At 31.3% G+C, this 23,012-nt stretch overlaps 2 protein-coding genes and 1 pseudogene across 3 annotated transcripts; all 3 read left to right on the top strand.

Annotated features, from left to right (window-relative positions):
* Positions 1-10,111: 10,111 nt before the first annotated feature.
* LOC114420130 (glycine-rich RNA-binding protein 4, mitochondrial-like) lies at positions 10,112-13,083 on the top strand. Of its 2 annotated transcripts, none has more exons than XM_028385997.1 (4): positions 10,112-10,380; positions 12,233-12,301; positions 12,524-12,630; positions 12,735-13,083. In XM_028385997.1, exons 1-4 carry the CDS (start codon positions 10,170-10,172, stop codon positions 12,813-12,815), a joined length of 468 nt encoding a protein of 155 aa, XP_028241798.1. In that variant the 5' UTR covers positions 10,112-10,169; the 3' UTR covers positions 12,816-13,083. The 2 variants fall into 2 exon arrangements, with proteins under 2 accessions (XP_028241798.1, XP_028241797.1); XM_028385996.1 differs by having other exon boundaries at positions 12,721-13,083.
* On the top strand, positions 13,082-13,948 carry LOC114420746 (annotated as a pseudogene).
* Positions 13,949-15,703: 1,755 nt separating this feature from the next.
* Positions 15,704-21,761, top strand: LOC114420129 (DUF21 domain-containing protein At4g14240-like). Its single transcript, XM_028385995.1, has 13 exons — positions 15,704-16,129; positions 16,213-16,289; positions 16,682-16,765; positions 16,905-17,018; positions 17,438-17,521; positions 17,638-17,709; positions 18,235-18,302; positions 18,674-18,761; positions 18,846-18,919; positions 19,012-19,384; positions 19,480-19,526; positions 19,621-19,702; positions 21,413-21,761. Exons 1-13 carry the CDS (start codon positions 15,886-15,888, stop codon positions 21,485-21,487), a joined length of 1,482 nt encoding a protein of 493 aa, XP_028241796.1. The 5' UTR covers positions 15,704-15,885; the 3' UTR covers positions 21,488-21,761.
* The last annotated feature ends 1,251 nt before the right edge of the window (positions 21,762-23,012 follow it).

The following is a 23,012-nucleotide window of genomic DNA, read 5'->3' as shown; positions in this document are numbered from 1 at the left end:
GTTGGTCTCAAGTATCCAAGTTTCACCATGAACAACAATTCATCCCGTATACACTGAAAAGTCACTAAACCTCTTGGGAAGTAGTTGTCACCACTCCAATACGTCATCTGAAATCAAAACCTAAGGGTGGTACTTGGGAATATGCCTCACTAGACGAGATCCCTGGGTCGCTTTAGTGAGGCAGAGTTCTAGCGTAGAACCCATCCTCCCAAATATATCATTTTCATTTCAACAAAAACATTCTCAAAGGTTATAACTAACCCTTCCAACACATGTGGATTGTCACGAGGCAAGATTATTATCAATTATCATCATCTTATCCACATCCCCACATTCACCTCATCAAACGATGCTCATATCATCATCAAGAAATCAACCAACACAATTCAAGATATTATTATTTAACATAATTATCTCATCATCAATATAACAATATTCATCAAATCATCATATCATAAACTCATCAACATTTCACTCATTCTTTTAAAGTTATAATTATCCCAACTTCAACATAATATATCATTTCAACATTAACACAATCATTTTGTCATCTCAACAACATTACTATTCTCCACAATAATTATAAACTTCTCAATCAACAATATGACAATCTCAACAATAAATAACAGTTTCTCGTCTTTAAAGATAAATGGAAACTTGATAACAAAGGGTGAATCAATCTCAATTTTATTTCAAAGCTACACTACATCAGTATTCCTTTCCAAGTTCTCACACATTCATTAACTACATTCCAAGGAACTTTAAAGTCATTACTTTCACAAGCATTAATAAAAACATAACACTTCTTTTTCTTGATAGATCACACTTAACACGAAAGGTCCAAAAACTCATCATTTTCTAGAAAAATTGCTCTTAGCACATAAGCATTTTGCAATTAGCACAAAAGTTTGACAGCATAATGAAAGTTGCAATTTTTCTGCAAACCTTGGGATTTTACTTTCCCAAATCGACCCAAACATCAATTACACGAACAAAGAGGTCTAAGATTGATTCCTTACATGTTTCTAATCAATTTTGAACACATAATTTTATAATCCAACCCAAAATTATCAAAACCTCAATAAATCACAAACACTCAAATCCCTAATTTTCAAGAACATGAAAAGGGACAAAACTTCTTTTACCTCCACAAACCAATGATCTAATTTTGAGAAGGAGAAAGTGAAAAGGAAAAGGCTTTTGATCAAAGATGAGAACTTTCCTCCACCCTAACAATAACACACCAAACAACAACGACCAAACTCCAAAAACAAGTAGAATCAACATCAAAACCGCATCTATGAGTTCCCAAATATTCTCATGGGAGGAAAATGAAAATGAAAGATTAAAGGGAAAATGAGAGTTTCTTATCATTGAACTAGTTCACAACTTGAAAGAAACTTAGTCATATGGTCCCTTGAGCAATAGAAATCACGGTCTCATGCTCTCCAATGGAGGGTTCTCTTAGAGAGGAACATGAGAGTAAAATAAGAGTGATATGAGTTTTTAGTTCAAATTTGAAAGGGTCCATTGTAGGGTTTATCACTCTTTACATCCCACGATTCACTAAACTTATCCACTTGATCCATATCACTCAAGACTCACTCATCTTGGTCCAACCACTCTAAAATTTACTATACACACCTAAAACAAGGTTCTAAACATAACCATCAATATAAATAAAGATATAAACATCCCAAAGATCATCTCATAATTAATTAATCAATTGTAGATACTTAAATTAAATTTAATTACTCTTACAATCTAATTAAAACACTTACCCAAACATTATGAAAAATCATAATGTTACATTATTCAAATTCATTAGAAAACTATTACAATTTATTTATGGTGTGTATTTTGTTTTAAAAAAATTTAGAATATTTTGTGATATATTTTTTTAATCTAAATCATAAGTATTTTTTATTTGGGATAATTATGTTCAAATGAGATAGCTTCTTGTTTTTCGTTTTTTACACAAATGGGGGGTAGCATCTTAGTGAGCTTGAAAGTTTATATATATATATATATATATATATATATATATATATATATATATATATATATATATATATAATTTTTTATCTAGTCTTCGAACTTTTATGATATTTTAATGGATTAATTAAATTTTTAATTTCTTAGCTTTTTTATATTATAATTTATGGTCCTCAAAGTATTTTTTTGTAATTTTTAGTTATTCATTAATTTTTCGTCATCGTTTTTAGTTTTTCTAATTTTTTTTTACATTTTTAGTCTCTTATTTTTTATTGTTTGAAAGTAGTCTTAGATATAAAATAAATAAGAGAATAAAATTTTAAAAAATAATAACTAATTTTGTGCATTAAAAATAAATAAAGAATTGAAAATAAATAATTTTTTAAAAAGACTAAAATGGCTGACAAAAAATTCACGAAGAATTAAAAGTTATAAAAAAGATTGAAGGACTAACCGTTGAAATATAAAAAAGTTGAAGGACTAATAATTTAATTAACTCTATTTTAATTAATAATAACAAATTATTTAAAATAAGGTGTTAAAAATAGCAAAATACAACAACCAGACTTTTTTTAATTTTGGCTACTATCTTTCATTCTTATTGACTTTGGTAGTTCGGCGCCTGCTATGTACCTTACTGAATCTTCCGTGCCGATAGGATGCGGTGCACCTGCATTAAACGTAATAATGTTGTCTTTTCGTGGGGTCCAATCCATTGTTTTAGATCCTCAGTAATTTCACTAATATGTGATAGGCCAATCCGTTTATGTGGACTGCCAAGTAATCACTCGGTCCCAAAATGACTTAGTTTTAGGTTTTTTTATTTATTGATTGACGTTTTTATTTTTTAATGACATATTTAAATATTAATTTTAATTTTATTCTGTAATAAATAACATTCTCTTTGATAATTTAATAATATATTTATTGAAATTAAGAGAGAACAAAGATGTTTTTAATAAAATTGTTCCCTGATAAATATTAATTCACTTGTTATACTTATTTTTTTATTTATGTGAAAAAATTTTAAACATTAATTATTTGGGATAGAGAGAGGAGCAAGTAACAACAGAGTAAGTTTTTTGCTCAGTGAGTGTTTGAATACAAGTTTGAGAAGAAGAAAAAAAAAATCACCCACATTAAAATGATTAAGTGTTGAAACTCACATTCAACAAAAAAAACACACGAGAGAAGTTTTTTTTCAACACCAACTCAACTGATTTGCAAAAACACCCTAAATATTTCATATGTGAAAGTTATAATACATAGATTTATAAGAAACGAGGAAAATTCGTGTTGAAAATGGGATGCTGACTATGTTTTTGCTAAAAAACCTAACTAACTAATTACATATAGTTAAATTTCTCCTTCTAATAACGTTTTTCATGTTTCTAAATAACGTTTTTCATGAACTTGTGTTGTGCAATCTAAATCGCCGTCCATTCAATATGATCAACCAAATGAGAGAAGTCAACCCCGATGCCGGAATCAATTACTAGTAGAGCCTATTATTTTGATGAAATTGAATGTACATAGTCTGTGATGGATAGATGAAGAGCTCAGAAGGGGTATTGATCAAATCAAATTCAACACTTTGTATGCTAAAGCTGTCACGTAAAATTTCTGTTAAAGAATATATTTCGCATGTAGCCTTAATTTCTATAAAATCGACAACTGATTCTACTTGTTAAATCAATTCAATTAATTACTTTTGCAGGTACATTGATTGTGTGAGTAACTAAACTAATTATTTGATATATTCTTATGCCAAGAGTTTATGGGGAATCTTGAAAAAGAGACAAAAGGCGGGAAAGGGTTAAAAATGGTGGTGGCAATGGACTCTGTCTTCTCCTTGCATGATTCCAACCAATTTATAAGTAACACAGTTTGCTTTTATTCTCAAGAAATTATTAAGTTGTTTTGAACCATCATGATTTCAACTAATGTTTATATAATAATCGAGTGTTGTGTTTTTTTTTCTAAATTAAAAACTTAAATATATATGTTTTACATAAAAAATTAACTAAATTATAAACATGTAGTGGACCCGCTTTAGAAGGAGAAAACAAATATTTCCTTCTTTTGAGCGGTTTTGTTTTAGTTTCTCATTTTTTTTATATAAAATGCTTATAATTAATCAGCTATAAAAAATTGTTGGCAGAATTCCTTTTTGACAATTGCTGCAATTAAACAAATAAAGGGAATTGCCACATTTATGAATCATCAAGTGGAAATATGGTCAAAATAACCTTTAGCAAAAGGGCATAGTCTCTTGACTTGGCATAACCGCATCCCATTAAAAAAAAGGAAAAGATAAAAGGAGTAATATAATTTTACAATATTGCTGCCTGATGAGCATCTTGCTCCACCTCAAATTACATGCATAGAATATATCTTCTAAGTAAAAAAAAGTATAGTACATATCTGTTCTCATATATTAATTCAGTAAGTGCATGAAAGTCATTCGTTAGCATTTCATGATCAACCCTTGGATAGTGACCTCTATAAATTAAAAGAGACATCATTATCAGTTTATATACAAGGTTATTGGCACCTTTTGCATGACATTTGTGAAATTTAAATCGATTACAACTTAAAGTGTGTACTGTTCCCTCGTGTGTGTATATATATATATATATATATATATATATATATATATATATATATATATATATATATATATATATATATATATATATATTAAGTGAGATAAGTAAATCTAGATTTATATAATTATATATAGATGGTTAATATTAAATATTATTCAATAATAACGTAATTATAAAAAATGTTATTATTAAGAAAATTGATAAATAATACGAAACCTTGATTTGCGAAAGTTCCAAATAGTGAAGTGTTGTTATTTTATTAGAGAATGATACTTATTTTCACTTTCCTTTTAATGGTTATGTGTATTCTTATTGGTTGATATGCAATTTATGTGTTTTCATCCAAGATATTGTTTTCCTGCAATATATATAGCATTACCGTAATCTTAATTCTTTATAAATTTATTCTATGGTTAAGATTGTTTTCTCATTTCCTAGGATTCTTATTTGTCTAAGAACTTTTCTTATTATAAGAAATGATAAATATAAATTTGAATCATAATTTGTGGTCACAAAAACACTTTAAAAAGTTTTGTTTATTTTTCTATTAATTTGAAAAGCTTGAATGTTTTTTATGTACCAAAATAAAATCCTATTATGTTTAGGCGTCCACGCTTGAAACGTGAGCAGATCAACCTTATCTTTACTGTATTTTGAATTAATTATTTTTTAAAAAAAAGTTAAATTAAATGTTGCCTTATTCAAGTTTTTTTTAGTAAAAGTATATCATATATATATATTTATTTATAAATTTTAACAAAAACTCACAATAATATTTATATACCACGTATCAGTAATTTCACTCGTTGAATAACTTTGATAAGCTATAATTTAATTTGGTTTTACAAAAAAGAGTTGAACATGATTCTGACTTTGTTACTTTTTCTTTAATTCTTTATATCTTTAATTAAATACTAACAATATATTAATATTTTTTATAATATAATATTTTTAATGAGTTACTATTATTCGTTGAAGACAATTTAATTTAAAAAATGTAAACAGATTTAATTCCCTTAAAACGAATGAATAAAGAACAAAATTCTATTCTGTTAAATTTGTAAAGAGAATGTATATGATTCAAATCATTGACTGTACGACAGTATATGTAGTTGAGATTGATAGGGAAGAAGATACACTCACATCGCATCTCTGTCCCAAAACTTTCATCCTTTCGTCTCGTGATGTCAATGTCATCATTTCTGCTAACTCTCACATTGCTAGTCTTTCTCCATCAAGGTAGATGGCTAGTCCAAGTACTATTAAACGCATGCTTAAGATAACTGAAATTTCTCAATTATATTTCAATTCTGTGTGTTTTTTTAATTAAAAAAACAGGTGTTTCAAAAATAATGAGTGTGCTTCGAATAATTGCTAAACTTTACTATTTTTTTTAAGAATAAGTTCTTTTCATGTATTTGAAAATTTGAAACTTGTAATTAATTTTTAATAATTTTTTTCTCATAAAAAAACGTTATCTCCAATTTTTTCAACATTTTTGTTCTCTTTTAGCTTTAAACACACTATTTTCATAATTTATTATGTAAATGGTGTTTTTTTTATCAAAACAAAATTAATTTATTTTTCAACAAATTTTATTAAAAAAAATTATTCTAATTATAATCTACTATAACAATAATCGATTATACACTGGGAACTAAGAGAGAGAATGAAAAATTTGAATTAAAGTAATTTAGTATGATTAAAAAAAAAGTAATTTGGTAGGTAAGAAAATAAAAATAAAAAACATAAATTAACCACATACAATTTCCATTTTACCCTACTTATATTTCTTTTTTTTCTTTGCTGCGAAAAATTTCTTTAAATAAAATTTTAATTTTAATTTTTCCTCAATAAAATTTTAAAATTTTATCTTTCTATTTATTTTTATTCATAATTATTATACCGATTTTACACTTTCTTATCCAGGAGTTTCGGTCATGATCAATGAAAACGAAATGGTACAAAACGCTGGCCACATAGTTGACAAAACATAATTACTCTTCTTTATCTTGTTTATAAAATTTATGAAATAGAATATATTACAATATTACAATCACATTTCATGTATTGCTTGAAAGTTTGTATGATATTTCGGCCTTTTAAATGTTTTTAATATTTTTTTATCTACGAAAATTTGAAAATAGATAACAAGATATTTATAAGTATAACAATTCACACATCTTGTTTAATCTATTAAGTTATAATATATAATTTAATATTTTTTTTTATTAAAAATATACAGAGTAATATATTTAAAATAATTAAAGAGATTATTATATACGTTAAAAAAGGAAAGATATCACGTGAATTTTCCTATTAAGTTTAGATATCAAAATATATAATTATATTATATTTTATTGAAATGCTTATAAGCTTCGGTCAATTTGTATTTTTTATTTATTTAAACTAATAAATAAAACAAAATAGATTAACATTTACAGAATAAATTTTTATAAAATATAATATTTTAAAAAGAAATACACATTATGAGAAAAAAGATATATTGAGACGACGCACTTGCCCTCCATTAATTTGAATTTCCATTCGTTGTTGTGCTCTGTTGTACTTAGTACTTGGTTATAGCAAGATAATTATATAGCTTGATGGAGATACATCTAAAACTCTCCTTTGTCCCTAAATTGATGACAGAATTGGTGGCCAATACAACCAATATATTTTTATGAAAGACGACGAAAAAAGAATCAAATTAAAGTTCTTTTGCTAATGATAATTTAGAGATGAAAGTATATATCTCATCAATCGTATCTATTGTGCTATAGGTGTACTAAGTGACAATATGCTGTTCCTTTGAGTCATTGTACGTAACTAAATTCATCTTATTAAGAAGGAAAATATCGAGTGTGTACATTTCGTTTTTAAGTGTAGAGTGTAAACGACATAAAAAGGGTCAAAGTGTCTTTTGCTAAAAATAATATAATATACAGATGAAATTAAGTGTCCTATCAATCTTATCTATATGTGTGGTCAACATTTGGGAATTGAATTGTTACAAACTTACAATTAAGTCGGAGCTCTTGCAATTGCAACTTAGACATCAGAGGATGCTATCGCGAGCGACAGCACACGATGCAGCTGAAAATCAGAGATACAAAATCTTTGGCTGGATTTTTTGTCGAAAAAAAAATAAGCAATTTATATCTTTTAGTAAAATTAACATATCCCACTTACTATTGTGATGTTCTTTTCTATTTTATTTTTAGAGTATACTAAACAACAGTATTCGTGCTATGTGATAAATTTATATATATTCTATCTACTTCATATAGGTGAAAAGAAGTTGGTATATGTTGGGTATTTTCAATACCATACGTGAATTTAATCAGAGAGCTTTTTTAGCAGATTCTTAATAGCTAGGGATCGGAGGCTGTATCTATGTTATACGTAGGTGATGAAAATTGAGAACCGACGGTGCCGGAATTTTGTAGCTTTGGAACAATATATATACTCCTTTCAATATCTGACTGTGAGACTATCCACCCACTCCCATTTCTTTCATCAAATAACTACAGTACAAGGCAATGTGCACGTGTGCATGCTGGCCAAGACAAACAAATTCAAAAGTGTGGTAGGAGCTGCCAATTTTGGGGTCTTGGTCACCTCTTTTTTTTAATTAATACTATACAATACCATTTGAATGTTTTGTTCCCTTCCTATCTATCTCCTCTTCACTTTGATACGTCACTCTACCCAATTCGTACCTTGGTGGAAATTATTAATTTTGCTTTGGCCCCTTCACTTTGTCAGTTCCCAGCTACTACTTTGTTTTCTGGCCAAGTTAATTAGTACCATACCATAATATGCAATTGTTGGGTCTTCTACGTAGCATCCATGCGTCCTTAGCTGGAGTGGGTGATCGAATATGTCCTACATGGTCCACGCTAATTTGCTGCTTTTCAACTTAAACGCGTAGCAAGCTATAGCTATACACGGTTTTGGAGGTTAGGGGGCCATTATTCCATGGAATCTTCAACGACTATTTTTTATAAGCTTGGGAGTTAGATTTGATAGTATATTTGTTCGGTCCATTTTTTCACTATAAAAATCTTTGTTACGTTATCTTACGTAGATCCTATTTATATCTTCCACTTAGATTTTTATCTCGGATCATTTTGGATCGGAGATTATTTCTTTGCAAATCTTCCGGGGTCTCTCGTCGTATCTCCAAATAAAGTTATCTTTGATTTGCATGCGAGCTTTCTATATATATATATAATTAATAATTAATCGATAATTGAAACGTGATAACAATGAAGGTGCAAACTATATATGTTCAAGTCGTTCACTTATTAGCCTGCTGTGTGTTTTTCGTACTCTAAATAATCAATTATCTGTATCTACTCAAGACAAGATAAAAATCTTTGAAGCCTGCAAAACTAGACACATGCGCATTATGACATTCCTCTTAGAACTTTTATCAGATTGAATTGCTGGATTAGTGAATCTTTGTCATGCTAACTACCTTTTTAGTGTTCAGATATATCTATGATTGGAGAAAGATTTGATGGTTCCATTAATTCAGCATGCTATCATGTTCTGCCGTCTAAACTTGCATGCGCATGTGAACGGATTAATTAAGCATGTACCATTCGATCGTATTCTTCTAAGTACCAAGAAAAAAAGTTACACCATGAAAGAAATTAATTAAAACAATAACCCTGGCTAGTATAATAAATTTGAGTTCTTTTAAAAAAAGGATGTAACTTCTCTATCCTTGTTCTCAAAGTTAATTTCTTTTTGGGTACATATTTTGAATTTTTTTTATATCAAATCAATTTCTTTAACTTTAAAATTAAGAGCTTCAAATGTATTGAACTTTTTCATTAATTTTAAAATAATATTTTATTGATTAAATTAATTTTCTCTGAATTTTTTCACAATTTCTTATATTTACAATGTATATAAGATACTTACCAGTAAAATTTCAAATTATAGATTATTTTATTGTATTTCAAAGTAGAAGTGTATATATATATATACACACACCAGTAAATATTAGTAGAAGTATATGTATGTATGAATCACAAGAAAATCTATCCTTATATAAGAAAATTGATTCCTCAAATTTTAAAAAGGAATATTTTTATGTTTTTTTTATTATAATGAGAAGTATTTTGAATTTTTATAACATTAAATCCGTTTTAGTTATTTTTTTAGGAGACTAGTTTTTTACTTTCACTTTTAATTATTGTATATTTAATTTCCTTCACAAAACGTTAAAAAAAAATGTAATTTTTTTGAATATCAATAAAAATAAAAAATAGCCCAAACAACACTTAGAAGAACTATATAATGAAACAATTGAAAGAGATTATTATTTCCTAATTCGTAAATTTAAACTCCACTATAGTGTAGAGTAGGCTGGCGTGAGCATTTCCCTTTTCCTTTCTAAGATTTCTATGGGCCGGCCCATGACAGACATGGATGGACAACCTTATTGGGCTATTTCAATATCCATGATTCAGATTTTGGCAGCAGAAGTTGCTAGTTATCTTTTCTGTCATCACCTTCACAACAAACAAGAAGCGAAGTTGTGAGTTTCCGATGGCACAACAAGTTCAAGTATTCACTACATGTTATTGTCCACCACCTCAATACGAATACCTTCGCCGAATCGGAATTTCGAAGCAATTAAAGTGTGCTACTATTCCTTCACTATCAGTTTCCGCCTCTTCTGTTCTTCGTAACGCGTCGTTTTGCTGCACCTCTTCTGTCCACTGCAATTTACCTTCTTCACCCAAAATCTTCGTCAAAGGTAACGTTTCTCCCTCTATCGCGCTTCAATTTTGTCCCTTTAATACCTTGCTCTTCTTCAATTTTTCTCGTTTTCGTTTGTTGAGAAGCTAAACACAATTGCTTAACGAAATTAATTACATGTATCTGGATAATAATAATTGAGTTGCTAGCTGCTTCTGTCTCCGGATGATAATGTATTACGCACAATACAAGGCTTTTCATTCTTATGCGTTCTAGTGCAACAGACTAGTTTTTACTTTAATTTGCATTAAGATGGAAGCACTTCATGCCACTAAAAGGGACGTGCCTACTACATCTGTCTGCTTGAAAATTCCCCATCATTGTATTTGTTGTCGTATTATTATTAATATCTCATCTAAAGTGAGCAAATATGGTTATGTCCAACCTTGGATTTTGGTGGGTTAAGATCATTATCTATGTTTAGTTACATAATGGATAAATGTACCATTACTTGTGCACTTTTTAGAGAAACTCCTCTTGAACCCGAAGAAGACCTGTATGTGGAATTTAATTCCTTTGCTGAGGAATTATAGATGTTAAATCTTGGGACAAGCAACTTTAGGCCGGCCAAATTCAGGCTTAATGTACTTTGAGTTAGCATTTTGTCATTCTAGTCCAATTCAATCTAAACTGTGGGTTGGACAAGCAGGTCCATTGCCCCCTTTAGTTTTTCCCCCCTAAAATAAATGTCATAGGCCTAATATTTATAAAATGTAAATTAATGAACACGAGTAGCATGATTTTGAATCAATGATAACCAATGAAGCACTTATTTTTGATGCAGACACGATAAGATCACCAGGACTCTGCACATACATACATACATACATACATATATATATATATATCATCATTACAAAAATCTAACTTGAGAATTAAGATTTATATATATTCACCTTCTGAAAACCAAGTTGTTATGCTTTACAATTTTCATATGATAATGATAATGACCCTAAAAAAAATAGTAAGAGGGATCATTTCACAATGCAATCTTTTCCAAGAAATTCCTAGGATAAGAAGATGAATCATATATCTCATAAAAGTGAAAACAACTAGTTAAGTCCTACGATAATGAGCCTCACAATATTTATAATATGAGTTGACCTTAAAAAAATTCCTGATATGAGTGCATGACACAGAGTAGGTGTTGGCTCACTCTTTAGGCTGGTGTCCAAGTCGTGTTGGAGACTTGGAGAGGTGTCTGAACTGATTTTTTTTGTGACACAGTGGAGGGGTGTCTGACATGCGTGTGTCCAACAAGACTGTGTCCATCATTCCGTTCTGCGGAGATATCTGTGCTTTGTGATTGATAACAAATTAGCAAGCTAGCTTATTTGCAATTGGATTTCAATTCTTCAAATAAAAGAAATGGTGATATGCTAGCACCAAAGGCTGGCCACCCCAACTTTGAGCTGAGTCAGAAGAAGTTAACCAAATTTCAGGCTTGAACATGTTAGATTAGCCCACACATTTTATTGGGTTATTTGAGCCTGATCCATTATTTTGCAGCTTTATTAGGAATGCAAAGCTACATGCTGGAATTTCACAAGTTTTCTGGAATCCTGGGCAGTGTGTCCTTTAGTTCAATACTAAGTATTATTTCTGTGTTGCTAAAGATTTTTTTTAGATGTCACCAATCATCTAATAAATAATCTTTACAACTGAATAGAAATCATTGGATCCCTTTGACTCTTGTATCATCATCACAAAATCTCTTGTATTGCATGTGGACTGTGGTAACATCAACTGATTGATCCACTATCTGCAATGTTAGTCTTAATAATAAGTTTTCCATATCCATTTTTTGTGATTAATCATTATACTGAAGTTTTCATGGTGGGCCAATGCAGGGCTTCCTCTCTCAACCTCTGAAGGACGTCTGATGAAGGTGTTTTCAGAGTTTGGTGACGTTACTCTAGGTAATAATAAATTCTTTTTGGGTTGGTGTTTTCAGAGTTTGGTGAAGTTACTCTAGGTAATACTAAATTCTTTTTGGGTTGTTGGCATGCTATCTTTGGATTTAACCTTTATTTCAGGGGGATATTTAGTAGAAAAATGTTTTTCATGAATTGAATCTCATTTTATGAAAGTCTTGAATCTATTAAGGACCTTTAATTTTGATTGATTTTATCACATGGCAGTCCAGCTTCCAATAGATAGAGAGTCTGGGCAGTCTTTAGGATTTGCATATATTTGGTTTGTCAAGGAAGAGTCTGCCCAATTGGCTGTGCAAGAGATGAATGGAAAGGTGTGCATGACTTTTGAGAGTTTCTAACTATAAGAGATATCCTATCCATACTAAAATGTTATTGACCTGGGCGCTGGTTTTGTGATGCAGTTTTTTGATGGCAGGTTTATTTATGTTACAATTGCAAAGCCTGGATCATCAAAAAGTTCCAAGAGGACAACAGCCTACAAATTTTAATCATATGAACAGTTTCCAATTGCATCTTTTTCGTCCCCCCACCACCAAAAAAAAAGAAAAGGAAAAGCTATTCTAGCAACTTTTTTTAATTGTTAGTGTCCACAAACTTTTCCACTGTCTTGTTGAATCTTGGTTGGCATTAAAGGACCCTATCAATTCCTTGATGGAATGCTACACATTCTATTCCCTAGCCTCAGAATCAAGAGACCCCTTGATTTGCAAAGTAACTAAACTTATCACAAATAGTATTATGTGTGGGTTATATACATAGTGAAGTTCCCATAACAAAAACATATATTGCTTTGAAGTTGGTGATCAAGAACAAGCAGCAGTTCTAGTCCCTCCTGGGGGGTGGGGGGAAGTGCAAGGTTTTAGCCTTCTATCTTTCGGTGGCTGCTTTGATAGCTGTCGCGACCTCCCTCAAGGCACCGGATATGGGACAAGGATATGGTACCTCAGTGATCGACCTGTGGAGCTACAAGTAAGGTTGGGATCATCACTGAAGAAGTTTCACACGTTGAAGCAAGGGTCTTCTCAAAGACTGAAACGGAAAAGCATATATATATAAGGCATATATGCCTGGAAGGAGTGACAGTGTTGGTTGGAGCTTGAAGAGCTTATTGTATTGCTATGATGAAACTTGTCACCCTTATATTTTGGATTCATGACACAGGGTGTCATTCCTTAAGGATGGTTAAGCAGCAGTATATTAGCCTCAAGGATCCGAGGGATTCTTCTGAGATGAAAATCTGCTGGGATCATGAGAGGTTCTATCTCAGTTCGTAAGAGAACGAGACCAGATTCTGCTGAATTTGTTGAATTTGGCTCTTAAGTCTAAACTTATTTCTCAAGTTTGTTTGTCATGAGTTAAATAGTTACACTATTTTTGCCTTCTTTTTTTTTTTAAAAAAAAAAAAAATTCATTCGTAAGAGAGCGAGCTCCATTTCTATAGTCTCCGTCTAGAAAATCAATTCAACAGTACTTTGGCTGTGCTGGTCGTGGGAATTTTTGGGTAAACAATAATAGTTTTTGTATTTCACTAGTGGGTACATTATAACATGTTACCTTGATCTGAAGTTCCCGCAAACATTGACAAGTGATATTCTATTGTGATTTTTTTGTTCTTTTGCGAATCTCTTATTTTCTGTACACTGTGAATCAATTAAATTCATAAAAAAAATTGATATTTCTGTGCAATTCATTTTTCGATGGTAACCGATTGTTAATCGAACCACCCGACTTTTTTCTATATGGTTCCTTTGGAAGTGGAGGGAGAGAGCTAACTAGCTAGCTATAGGGTTGGAACTAAGTGGTAAATATATATCTTGTGGATTACTAATGCCTTAAAAGGCCGATGTTCGAAGGTGATAGGAAGCCTAATGAAAACTGAAAAAGGCAAAAAAGTTTGTGTAGAGAATGGAAAAGTTAAAAGGATGCTGATTCACGCTGTAGGATTATTGGTCATGTTCAACTACAAAATGTATTTACAGTTTGCAATCCATTTGAGTGCCAAATAAGAACACCGAGACTCGAAATTTCAGCTTTTGTCCTCTGTCTTTTCTTGCCATTTTGGATTCTGTTTGTCTCTTATGTGCGCACTATATCTGTCTCTGTCTGATCTGATCTATTAGCAGCGCAGCCTTGTGCCAATTTATTAGGTGATTTGTATTGGAACTTATATATTACGTACTTTTATTATCCTAGCTTAAAAAGATAGCAATCTAAATAAAGGCAAACTGGGCTTTATAGCTTTTGTTTAATTTTGGATGGAAGAGCACTTAAAAAAAGTTAGAAACTATTTAAATAAGGTCTAGGTACATTTCATGTTTACTAAAAAATAGAGATGTACCGGTTTCAATTACCATAAGTTGGGTTCAAAGATAAGCTAATTAAATTTGGCTTACTTTTATAGTGAATTGGAAAAATGTTAATTCAGCATAACCCTTTAATCTGGTGAGTTCACTTATTAAATAAAGAAAATGAAAAACAGAAAAAAATTCTAAAAAATGTAAAAAAAAATCCAAAGCCAAAAACATAAAAAAAACATGTTAAAAAAATTACCATTATTACCTAGTAATAAAATAAAAAAAAAATAAACAAGCTCATAAATTGACCTATCTCATCGCAGACTAGTCTTTGTTTTTGAAAAGATCATCGCACACTAGTCTAACTTTGCAAAAGTAAAGGTGAGCCAAATTTTAAAATGTAGTATAATCGAGGTGTGGGTATTTTGTCAACCATTTTTTAGAACTGTCTCACTTGAAAGTCGCAGTGTGTTAAATTATTTAATTTGCAACGACTTAACTCTGCATCTCTATTCAAAATAGATATACAGCCTTTGTTTTAAAACTTATTTTTGGGTTTTGCTTGACCAGTTCATTCCAACCAAACCTGCATTAACCAGTTTAATTTAATTTGTTTTGTTATAGTTTTTCTTTGGGTAAAAAAAAGTGACTATAATCACTTGTAAGATTTGATTTAAAATCTCCTGCAATATTTTAATAGGAGAGGGAATTGGTGTTTGGTTTACTGGTACATCTCACGTAGACGTAGACACTATTCTCTACCACTCAATAAAGGACAGCTGGGCCTGATTGACCACTTGTTAGTACATGTACATCATTCATTTTTGTTTTAAATTTTTTTATATTATCTTTTATTATGTTATCGATATAAAATATTAATTAATTTTATTAATAATTAATCTGATAAAAAAATTTAAATAATCACTTTTAATATGTTTTTATTTTTATAATAATTTTTTTTATCTATAATACTCAAATCTCAAAAATTTACTTAAAGGGAATCGAAATTGTAACAGTCAGACAAAGGTGTTGGATAAAATTTTTGTTATATACTACTGCCATTAACTTAATTAATTTATTTAGCTAAAACAAAAGAACACGTGCTATTTTGAGTTGAATTGAAAATCGAGAAACGGAATGATGAAATAACGTAGGGAGTTGGATCTGTGGTTTGGTTGCGATGCGGTGTGTTGCGAATCACTGTCCAATCCCGATCGCTTGATCCAGACAGTGAATCAGAATCAGAATCAGAATCAGAATCAGAGAGAAACGATGAGGGCAGTAAGTGCGTTAATGGTGGCTCGGATGTTGACGCGGGACCACTCGCTCCCTGTCCTTGGCAACGAAAGCATACCCTTCGGATCGGTGTGGTGGTTCGCCTATGCCGGCGTCTCCTGTTTCCTCGTCCTCTTCGCTGGCATCATGTCCGGTCTCACCCTCGGACTCATGTCTCTGGGCCTCGTGGACCTCGAGATCCTCGAACGCAGTGGTTCTCCTGCCGAGAAAATGCAAGCTGGTACTTCCTCGTTCTCTTTTCTTTCTTCTTTCACTCCCAATTATCCTACGTTAATCTTTTTGTGTCGTCGTGTGTATATGCAGCGATTATACTTCCTGTGGTTAAAAAACAACACCAGCTTCTTGTCACCCTACTTCTCTGTAATGCTGTTGCCATGGAGGTAATTTAATTGAAATGCATCGCCCCCTTTGCCTACAATTAATTTCTCATTCCTACTTACTATGATTGAAGCTTAAGCTGTTTGATAGAAGCTCATCAGATGACTGACTTTACTGCTTTAACACTTTTTGTTTATTGGAGAAGTCAGGTTATGTAGACTAGTTTTAGTCCCATGGTCAAGTTTTTTTCTTTTCTTTTCTTATTAAAATAACTTCTTTCAAATGACCACACTTTTGTTGCTGAATATGCTTTTCTATGTAATGGGCAGGCACTAGCTAGTGACTGGTTGTATACTTATTTATGCTTCATATGGATTATGTGTACAGTTCATACTGATTCCTAGATCCTGCCTAACTTTTTACAGCCATTGGCTTTGAAACTTGCAATCTGCAGGCTCTGCCGTTATACCTAGATAAACTATTCAATCAGTTTGTTGCTATCATTCTCTCTGTAACTTTCGTTCTGTTTTTCGGGGAGGTATGTGATTTTCTGACTTTCTGATTCAGTAGTTTAGCCTCAATATTTGTACCCAATGAATATTATGAAGTCCTTTATATATATATATATATATATATATATATATATATATATATTAAAAACACTTCTTTTATTTCAGGTTATTCCACAAGCAATTTGTAGTAGATATGGTCTTGCTGTAGGTGCCAACTTTGCATGGCTAGTGCGGATTTTAATGATTATCTGTTACCCAGTTTCTTATCCAGTTGGAAAGGTATATTTTTCTGTAGTGGTTGTTCCTTGGCATTCTTTTGATAACCTATATAATATAACTGAGAAGAGAACGAAGAAATGGAAATTATAGCATATCATTTCAAGGTTTTCCATGAGTCATCAGTATGCAAATGTTATGTTGATTATGATGTGTGTACAAATTAGGTATTTTTAAAGTTGTTCGTGGAGATAGTTACATCTGTCTTTCCTAGTTTAAAAAATGCTATAGCATGATAGCAACAGAAAATGAGAAATATTACTATTTACTGGCACGCGTTTAGGGCTGAAACTCTGGTCAATCTCACTAGCTCTTCACACCAGAAAGCATAGAGAACCAGTTTTTCTCATTTATTTATGATGGATTTTATTTTAATCATGATGACCTCAAGTGTTTCTTTTTCTCACTAATATTTGTTCCAGGTTCTGGATCACCTATTGGGGCATAATGAGGCTTTATTTAGGCGAGCTCAGTTAAAAGCCCTTGTCTCCATTCACGGCCAGGAGGTATAAATTAGTAATTATTTTTGAATAAACAGAATAAGTCATGTCAAGATTGGTGAAGCTATTCATTGTCCTGTCTTGGTGTTTGATTCATATGTGTTGAATTTGCTTGTTTATAGGCCGGGAAAGGTGGTGAGCTTACACATGATGAAACAACAATTATCAGTGGAGCACTCGATTTGACTGAAAAGGTAGGTGCTGCAATTCACCTGCTGGATTGAATGTCAACCTATTCATTAGTGTTCCATTTCATGTCAATCCAATACAATTTTTAGTAGGTGATGTTCAATGCAGCAGAATATGAAGTTTCTTACCTATTTTTGAGTTTTAATATATGTTGATGATGGTAGAAAGTTGAGACATTAGAAGTTTACTTCATGTACCTGTTTACTTGTCTTCTGCTTAGGAATGCTAGAAAATGTCAATACTCAACTGTGTTAGAACTGGAATGGGAAACTGTATTCGATTAAATATTTATCAACATACCACTCCATGTTGATGCCAATTTGGCCATCCACTTCCAGTAATCCTGTTCTATAAATAATGCAATATCATGCATACTTGAGTTTTCTTTGTGTTTAAATTCGTTATTAACTTAACTATCATGCTTAATGCTGTTCACTTATATGTGGCACATTCAACGCATTCTATTCCAGCTTGCTTTACAAATTGACTTTTCTGTTTGTTACTGTGTTTTAATTTGTCTCTTTGTACAGACTGCTGAGGAGGCTATGACTCCTATTGAATCGACATTTTCTTTGGATGTTAATTCAAAGTTGGATTGGTAAGTTTTCTTAATTTCTTGATCATTATTCTTTAGCCGGTCACAAATAGGTGATTGAATTTGTTTTGAAAATGACTTCTCTTGTTGATGATGAATTCATTTGTTTTCACTTTTTGACCTTTGTGTTTTGAAAGTGGTTTCACTTTTTGTTGCTGAATATTTCTTTTCCACTGCACCAATTGCTAGAACATGCAGAAAATATTTCTCTAGTCATTTCCCTCAAAACTAGTGGGACCTAACTTTGGATGCATGTTGGGAGTAGAATTCTTGGTTAGAAGATACAAAACATATGTAAAGAGTAGAATCATTCTTGTTTTTTCCCCCTCTTTTATTTTTTCCTTAATTTTTTAATGCTGCCAATCTTAAATCAGGGAAGCAATGGGAAAAGTTCTTGCTCGCGGGCACAGCCGAGTTCCTGTCTATTCTGGAAATCCAAGGAATATTATTGGGCTTCTACTGGTGTGTTTTTCCACATTTTGACTTTATATTTTCCCATTTTATTATTTTTGGGTTCTTTCTTATCATTATTTCTATTTAAATTAGGTCAAAAGTCTTCTTACTGTACGACCAGAAACAGAGACACCTGTCAGTGCTGTATCCATCCGGAGAATTCCACGGTGTGCTTTCCTTTATTAATTTATTCTTATGTTTTTTTTTTCCAATCTAATAGTCAAGTATCCAAAGTTTGTGGACGGGTTTATATGTACAGGGTTCCATCAGATATGCCTCTCTATGATATACTAAATGAGTTCCAAAAGGGAAGTAGTCATATGGCTGCTGTTGTTAAGGCTAGGGGAAAAGGCAAAGAAACTCCACAAATCATTGATGAAGAGAAAAATGAAGAAAACAAAAGCATTGGTGGGGATTCACAGTTGACCACTCCGTTGCTACAGAAGCAGGATGCAAAATCAGGAAGTGTTGTTGTTGACATAGTCAAGCCTTCAAAGCCTTCCAGCATTAATAAGCTGTCTGTTTTGCAACGTAGTGATAGCACAACAAATGGTCCCTCTTCAGAAAATATTGAAGATGGTGAAGTGATTGGTATTATCACTTTAGAAGATGTATTTGAAGAACTTCTGCAAGTAAATTTCTGTCTTCTGAGACATTACCCCTTGTCTGTTCAGTGTTTATCTTTTTCCAACCCTGAAAACTGATTATCATCACTTCTTCAATACAGGAAGAAATTGTTGATGAGACAGATGAATATGTGGATGTTCATAAGAGGTAATAGCGTACATGCTTTCAAAAATTAGGTAGCAGAGAAGCATGAAACTTCTGCAAATCTGAATTTTGATGGTACATAAATTTTATTTTGCAGAATACGTGTTGCTGCAGCTGCAGCTGCTTCCTCAGTGGCCCGAGCTCCATCATCGCGAAGGTTGACTAGCCAGAAGGGAGCAGTAAGTGATTTATTATGACACATTTTTCGTGCTTTTAATATTTGTTTCTTGCCTGTTACAGTTGATAAATGAAATCATTCTTTTTCTTACCTCTTGAGACAAGAAAGTGGTTCCTTTTAGGGGTTTTTGGTCCTGAATTTTCATGTTTCTCTACATGGTTTATTATCCTGTAATACTAGATGATTTGCATGGTATTGTATGACTTTAAGGACGTGGATTGAAGGGATATATCTTAGTCTAAGTAATATCTCTCCTTCCACCAAAAGCATCAAGTTTAAATTAGCACATAACATTTTTTGAGAATTTGTAACTAAATGGGATTCAAGGATGAGAATGAGATGATAGGAATTCAGAATTGTTGGCATGACTCCAACATTATGATCCAGAAAGACATTACTTGTTTCATAAGTCATATTCCTTTTAACAAATTATTTCAAGATTTATCTTTTCCTCATTGGTTGGGTTGATAATATTATTAGTGATCCATGCCTCAATCTTTTGGAACTGAATATTTATTTCTAATTTTATCATGAAAAGGATGTATGAATTATTGGTATTCATTATATTATCAAAGTGTCAGGGTCTAGTAAATTGTTTTGAATAAGTTTCTTTGTTCTGATAAAATGCGTAGTAGCTTAAATCCTGAATTAGGTAATACTTTGTTTTTGTATTTCTTATTGTTTCTAAAGTGTTTTTTTTTCACTTTGAATTTAATTATTAACCACCTTTATTCAATGTAAATCCTAGTATGATTCCTCCTCCTCTCCAAAGAGCAAGGTTAATTGGATATTTATGCCATAGTTCCATTCTTGTTTTGTTGATGAGTGCCTCCTGGCTATGAAGATGAACATTTTTTATTATTTATATATACCATTGACAATTGAAACAAGCACTACGGAAGTAAGTGAAAATTTGTACTCTGATGATAATGGGAGCATGAAAAAGGAAACGGTGCTTGTCATGAAACTAGATTCCATCAAGTCCTTCTGCATCATAGTATCATACCCATTTTCAGTGTTTGTACAAGTCTGAAGTTGAGTAATACAATACATTTTCTTTTTTGATTAGTTGAAAAAAGAGTATGCAGGCACAAAAAGTGTTTAAAAATTAATAGACTTAAATATGTTTTTAGTCCTTATAAATATACTTTCATATAGTTTTAGTAACTATTTTGAGGTGACATGTGACATCACATGTTCTAATGTATGTCATGCCATTAGTAAATGATGATAAAAGCTATTTTTTAAAAAATTAAAATTTATGAAAACCAAAACCAACAAATAGGTTTTTGGAGGACTAAAACTATGTTTAGTCATATTTACAAGGACCAAAAATATATTTTATCCAAATCAACATTTAGGCCATTGAATGACATGAACTAGTAATTGATTTGCCTCTTAGAGAGATCAAATGGCTCCTGCAGAGGTGTGTGTCCTATTTTGTATCACTTGGTTATGGCTATGTGAGTAGCATTAAGTTGCAGATCTATCTCCCAACCCCTTTGTAATTTTAAGAATTTAAAGTTAGTTTCTTTTTCATCAAAGGATATGGGGGAGAGTTATGGATATTTCACGGCAAGTTTCAAATTTTCTTAGCTAGAAGGGTTATGATTTTACTTTTGTTGCGTAAAGGCTGTTAGCCTTTTACTGTATATCCAGAATGGGTGTTCATCCTTTTTTGCTTTCTGGTCTATGTTTTTTAACCATCCAGGGAATCCAAAGTAAGCCAGGGCAAGCTCCAAAGAAATCTGCAGAGGAAAATGGATTGAACTCTACAAAGCAATAAGGAAATGCATATTAGCCTGTCGGGATAATGAACCTTTAATACTGAGGGGCTGTTTATGTGTCAGCAATATGATGAAAAAGAAGTCAAGGAGAGTTTTTTAGTCATTTGATCTTTATGATGTATCAAATTAATAACTTTCCTTTTAGGAAGGGCATAAACGGATGTATTCCTATTTATATAGGTTATTAAGCCGGTGCCATGCTGCAATTTTATGTTAGATCCAAAATGTCTTTTGTTTTTACCGAAAGAAAAGTGTGTTTGTTAGTTTCTTTTACCCATTTCTCTCAATAATCTATTATTTACAAAAAAAAGTGAACTGTATATATTAATAACTTGTTTCAAACAAGAGAAAGAAAAAAAAACATTTAGAGATATTCATGATATATTTCTTATGGCAACTAGATTTATAAATAATAATCAACAAATAGTTCAAAAGATACATTGGTCAAAGTTTTATGATTACCCTATCTCACGCGCATCTGTTACCCGTCGTAACTATTCAATACCCTTATGAAAATATAATCTCATCACAACATTTCCAAGGTCAATTAAGTTTTGAATTTGACAGATGCATTGTTAGAGACATTAGAAATTCTAGTTGAATGTAGGACAAAATATTTGGCTGAGAAAGTTTGTCCTAGGGTGACGAATATAAAAATATGTAGGATGTGTTTGATATGTTGTTGGAAAGAAAATACGAGAGGAAAAAAAATAAAATTAAAATTGAAAAGGAAGTTTAAAAAAAAGGAAATTTTGAAAATTTATTTTAAAACATTTTTCTTACGTTTTCTTTAACTTTTTCTCCAATCTAATTCAAAAAATATTGTTATTTGTATTTTTTTATTATGTTATTTTCTTTCAGGTAAACATTATTACTATTAGTTTGTGTTTGTTTAGTGAAAGAAAAATTCGTTGCAAGATATGAGAAATAAAAATAGGCGAGAGATTAAATATAAGCAAGATAGTTACCAAAGGAATAAAATCTGAAATTTCACAAAGAGCAAAAACTTGTATAACTATTTATTTATTTTTTAAATTTTTTAGTTTTGACCGTTAAATAACTAACTTTTAAAATAGGCCAAAGAAACACAACCTAGCGTATCTTTTTCTTTCTTTCTAACAGAACTAGGGAAGAGCAGTTATGAAGGGTGCCTATCTGTGGTAGATATGACACAAGACATGATAATTTATTTCTCAATGGAATATCTTATATTTTGTCTTCCTATTCGTGTTGTGTCTTGTGTTGATGTCAATATCTGTGTTAAATTTTGTGCTCCTTGGGAGACTAGTAAAACTAGTGTGCCCACAAGCCTCCAATTTTCCCTCGAATAAGTTCATAAATTTTTTGGCATTTCATATCTGAATTTCATATTGATCTGGTAAGAAATTGTCCTTTCTTCACTTGGACTTTGAAACTAATTATGAGGTAATCAATCATCCAAGAGATTTTGTTACACATAAGTTTTGTTGACAATGATCTATTATCGATCTTGCATAAGTTTTTCTCCAAATGAAAAGAAAACTA

The sequence above is a fragment of the Glycine soja genome, chromosome 7, assembly GCF_004193775.1.
Source record: "Glycine soja cultivar W05 chromosome 7, ASM419377v2, whole genome shotgun sequence".
Lineage (NCBI taxonomy): Eukaryota > Viridiplantae > Streptophyta > Magnoliopsida > Fabales > Fabaceae > Glycine > Glycine soja.
Note: the sequence above shows the minus strand (reverse complement) of the source record. Positions and strands in the feature narration are given on the sequence as shown.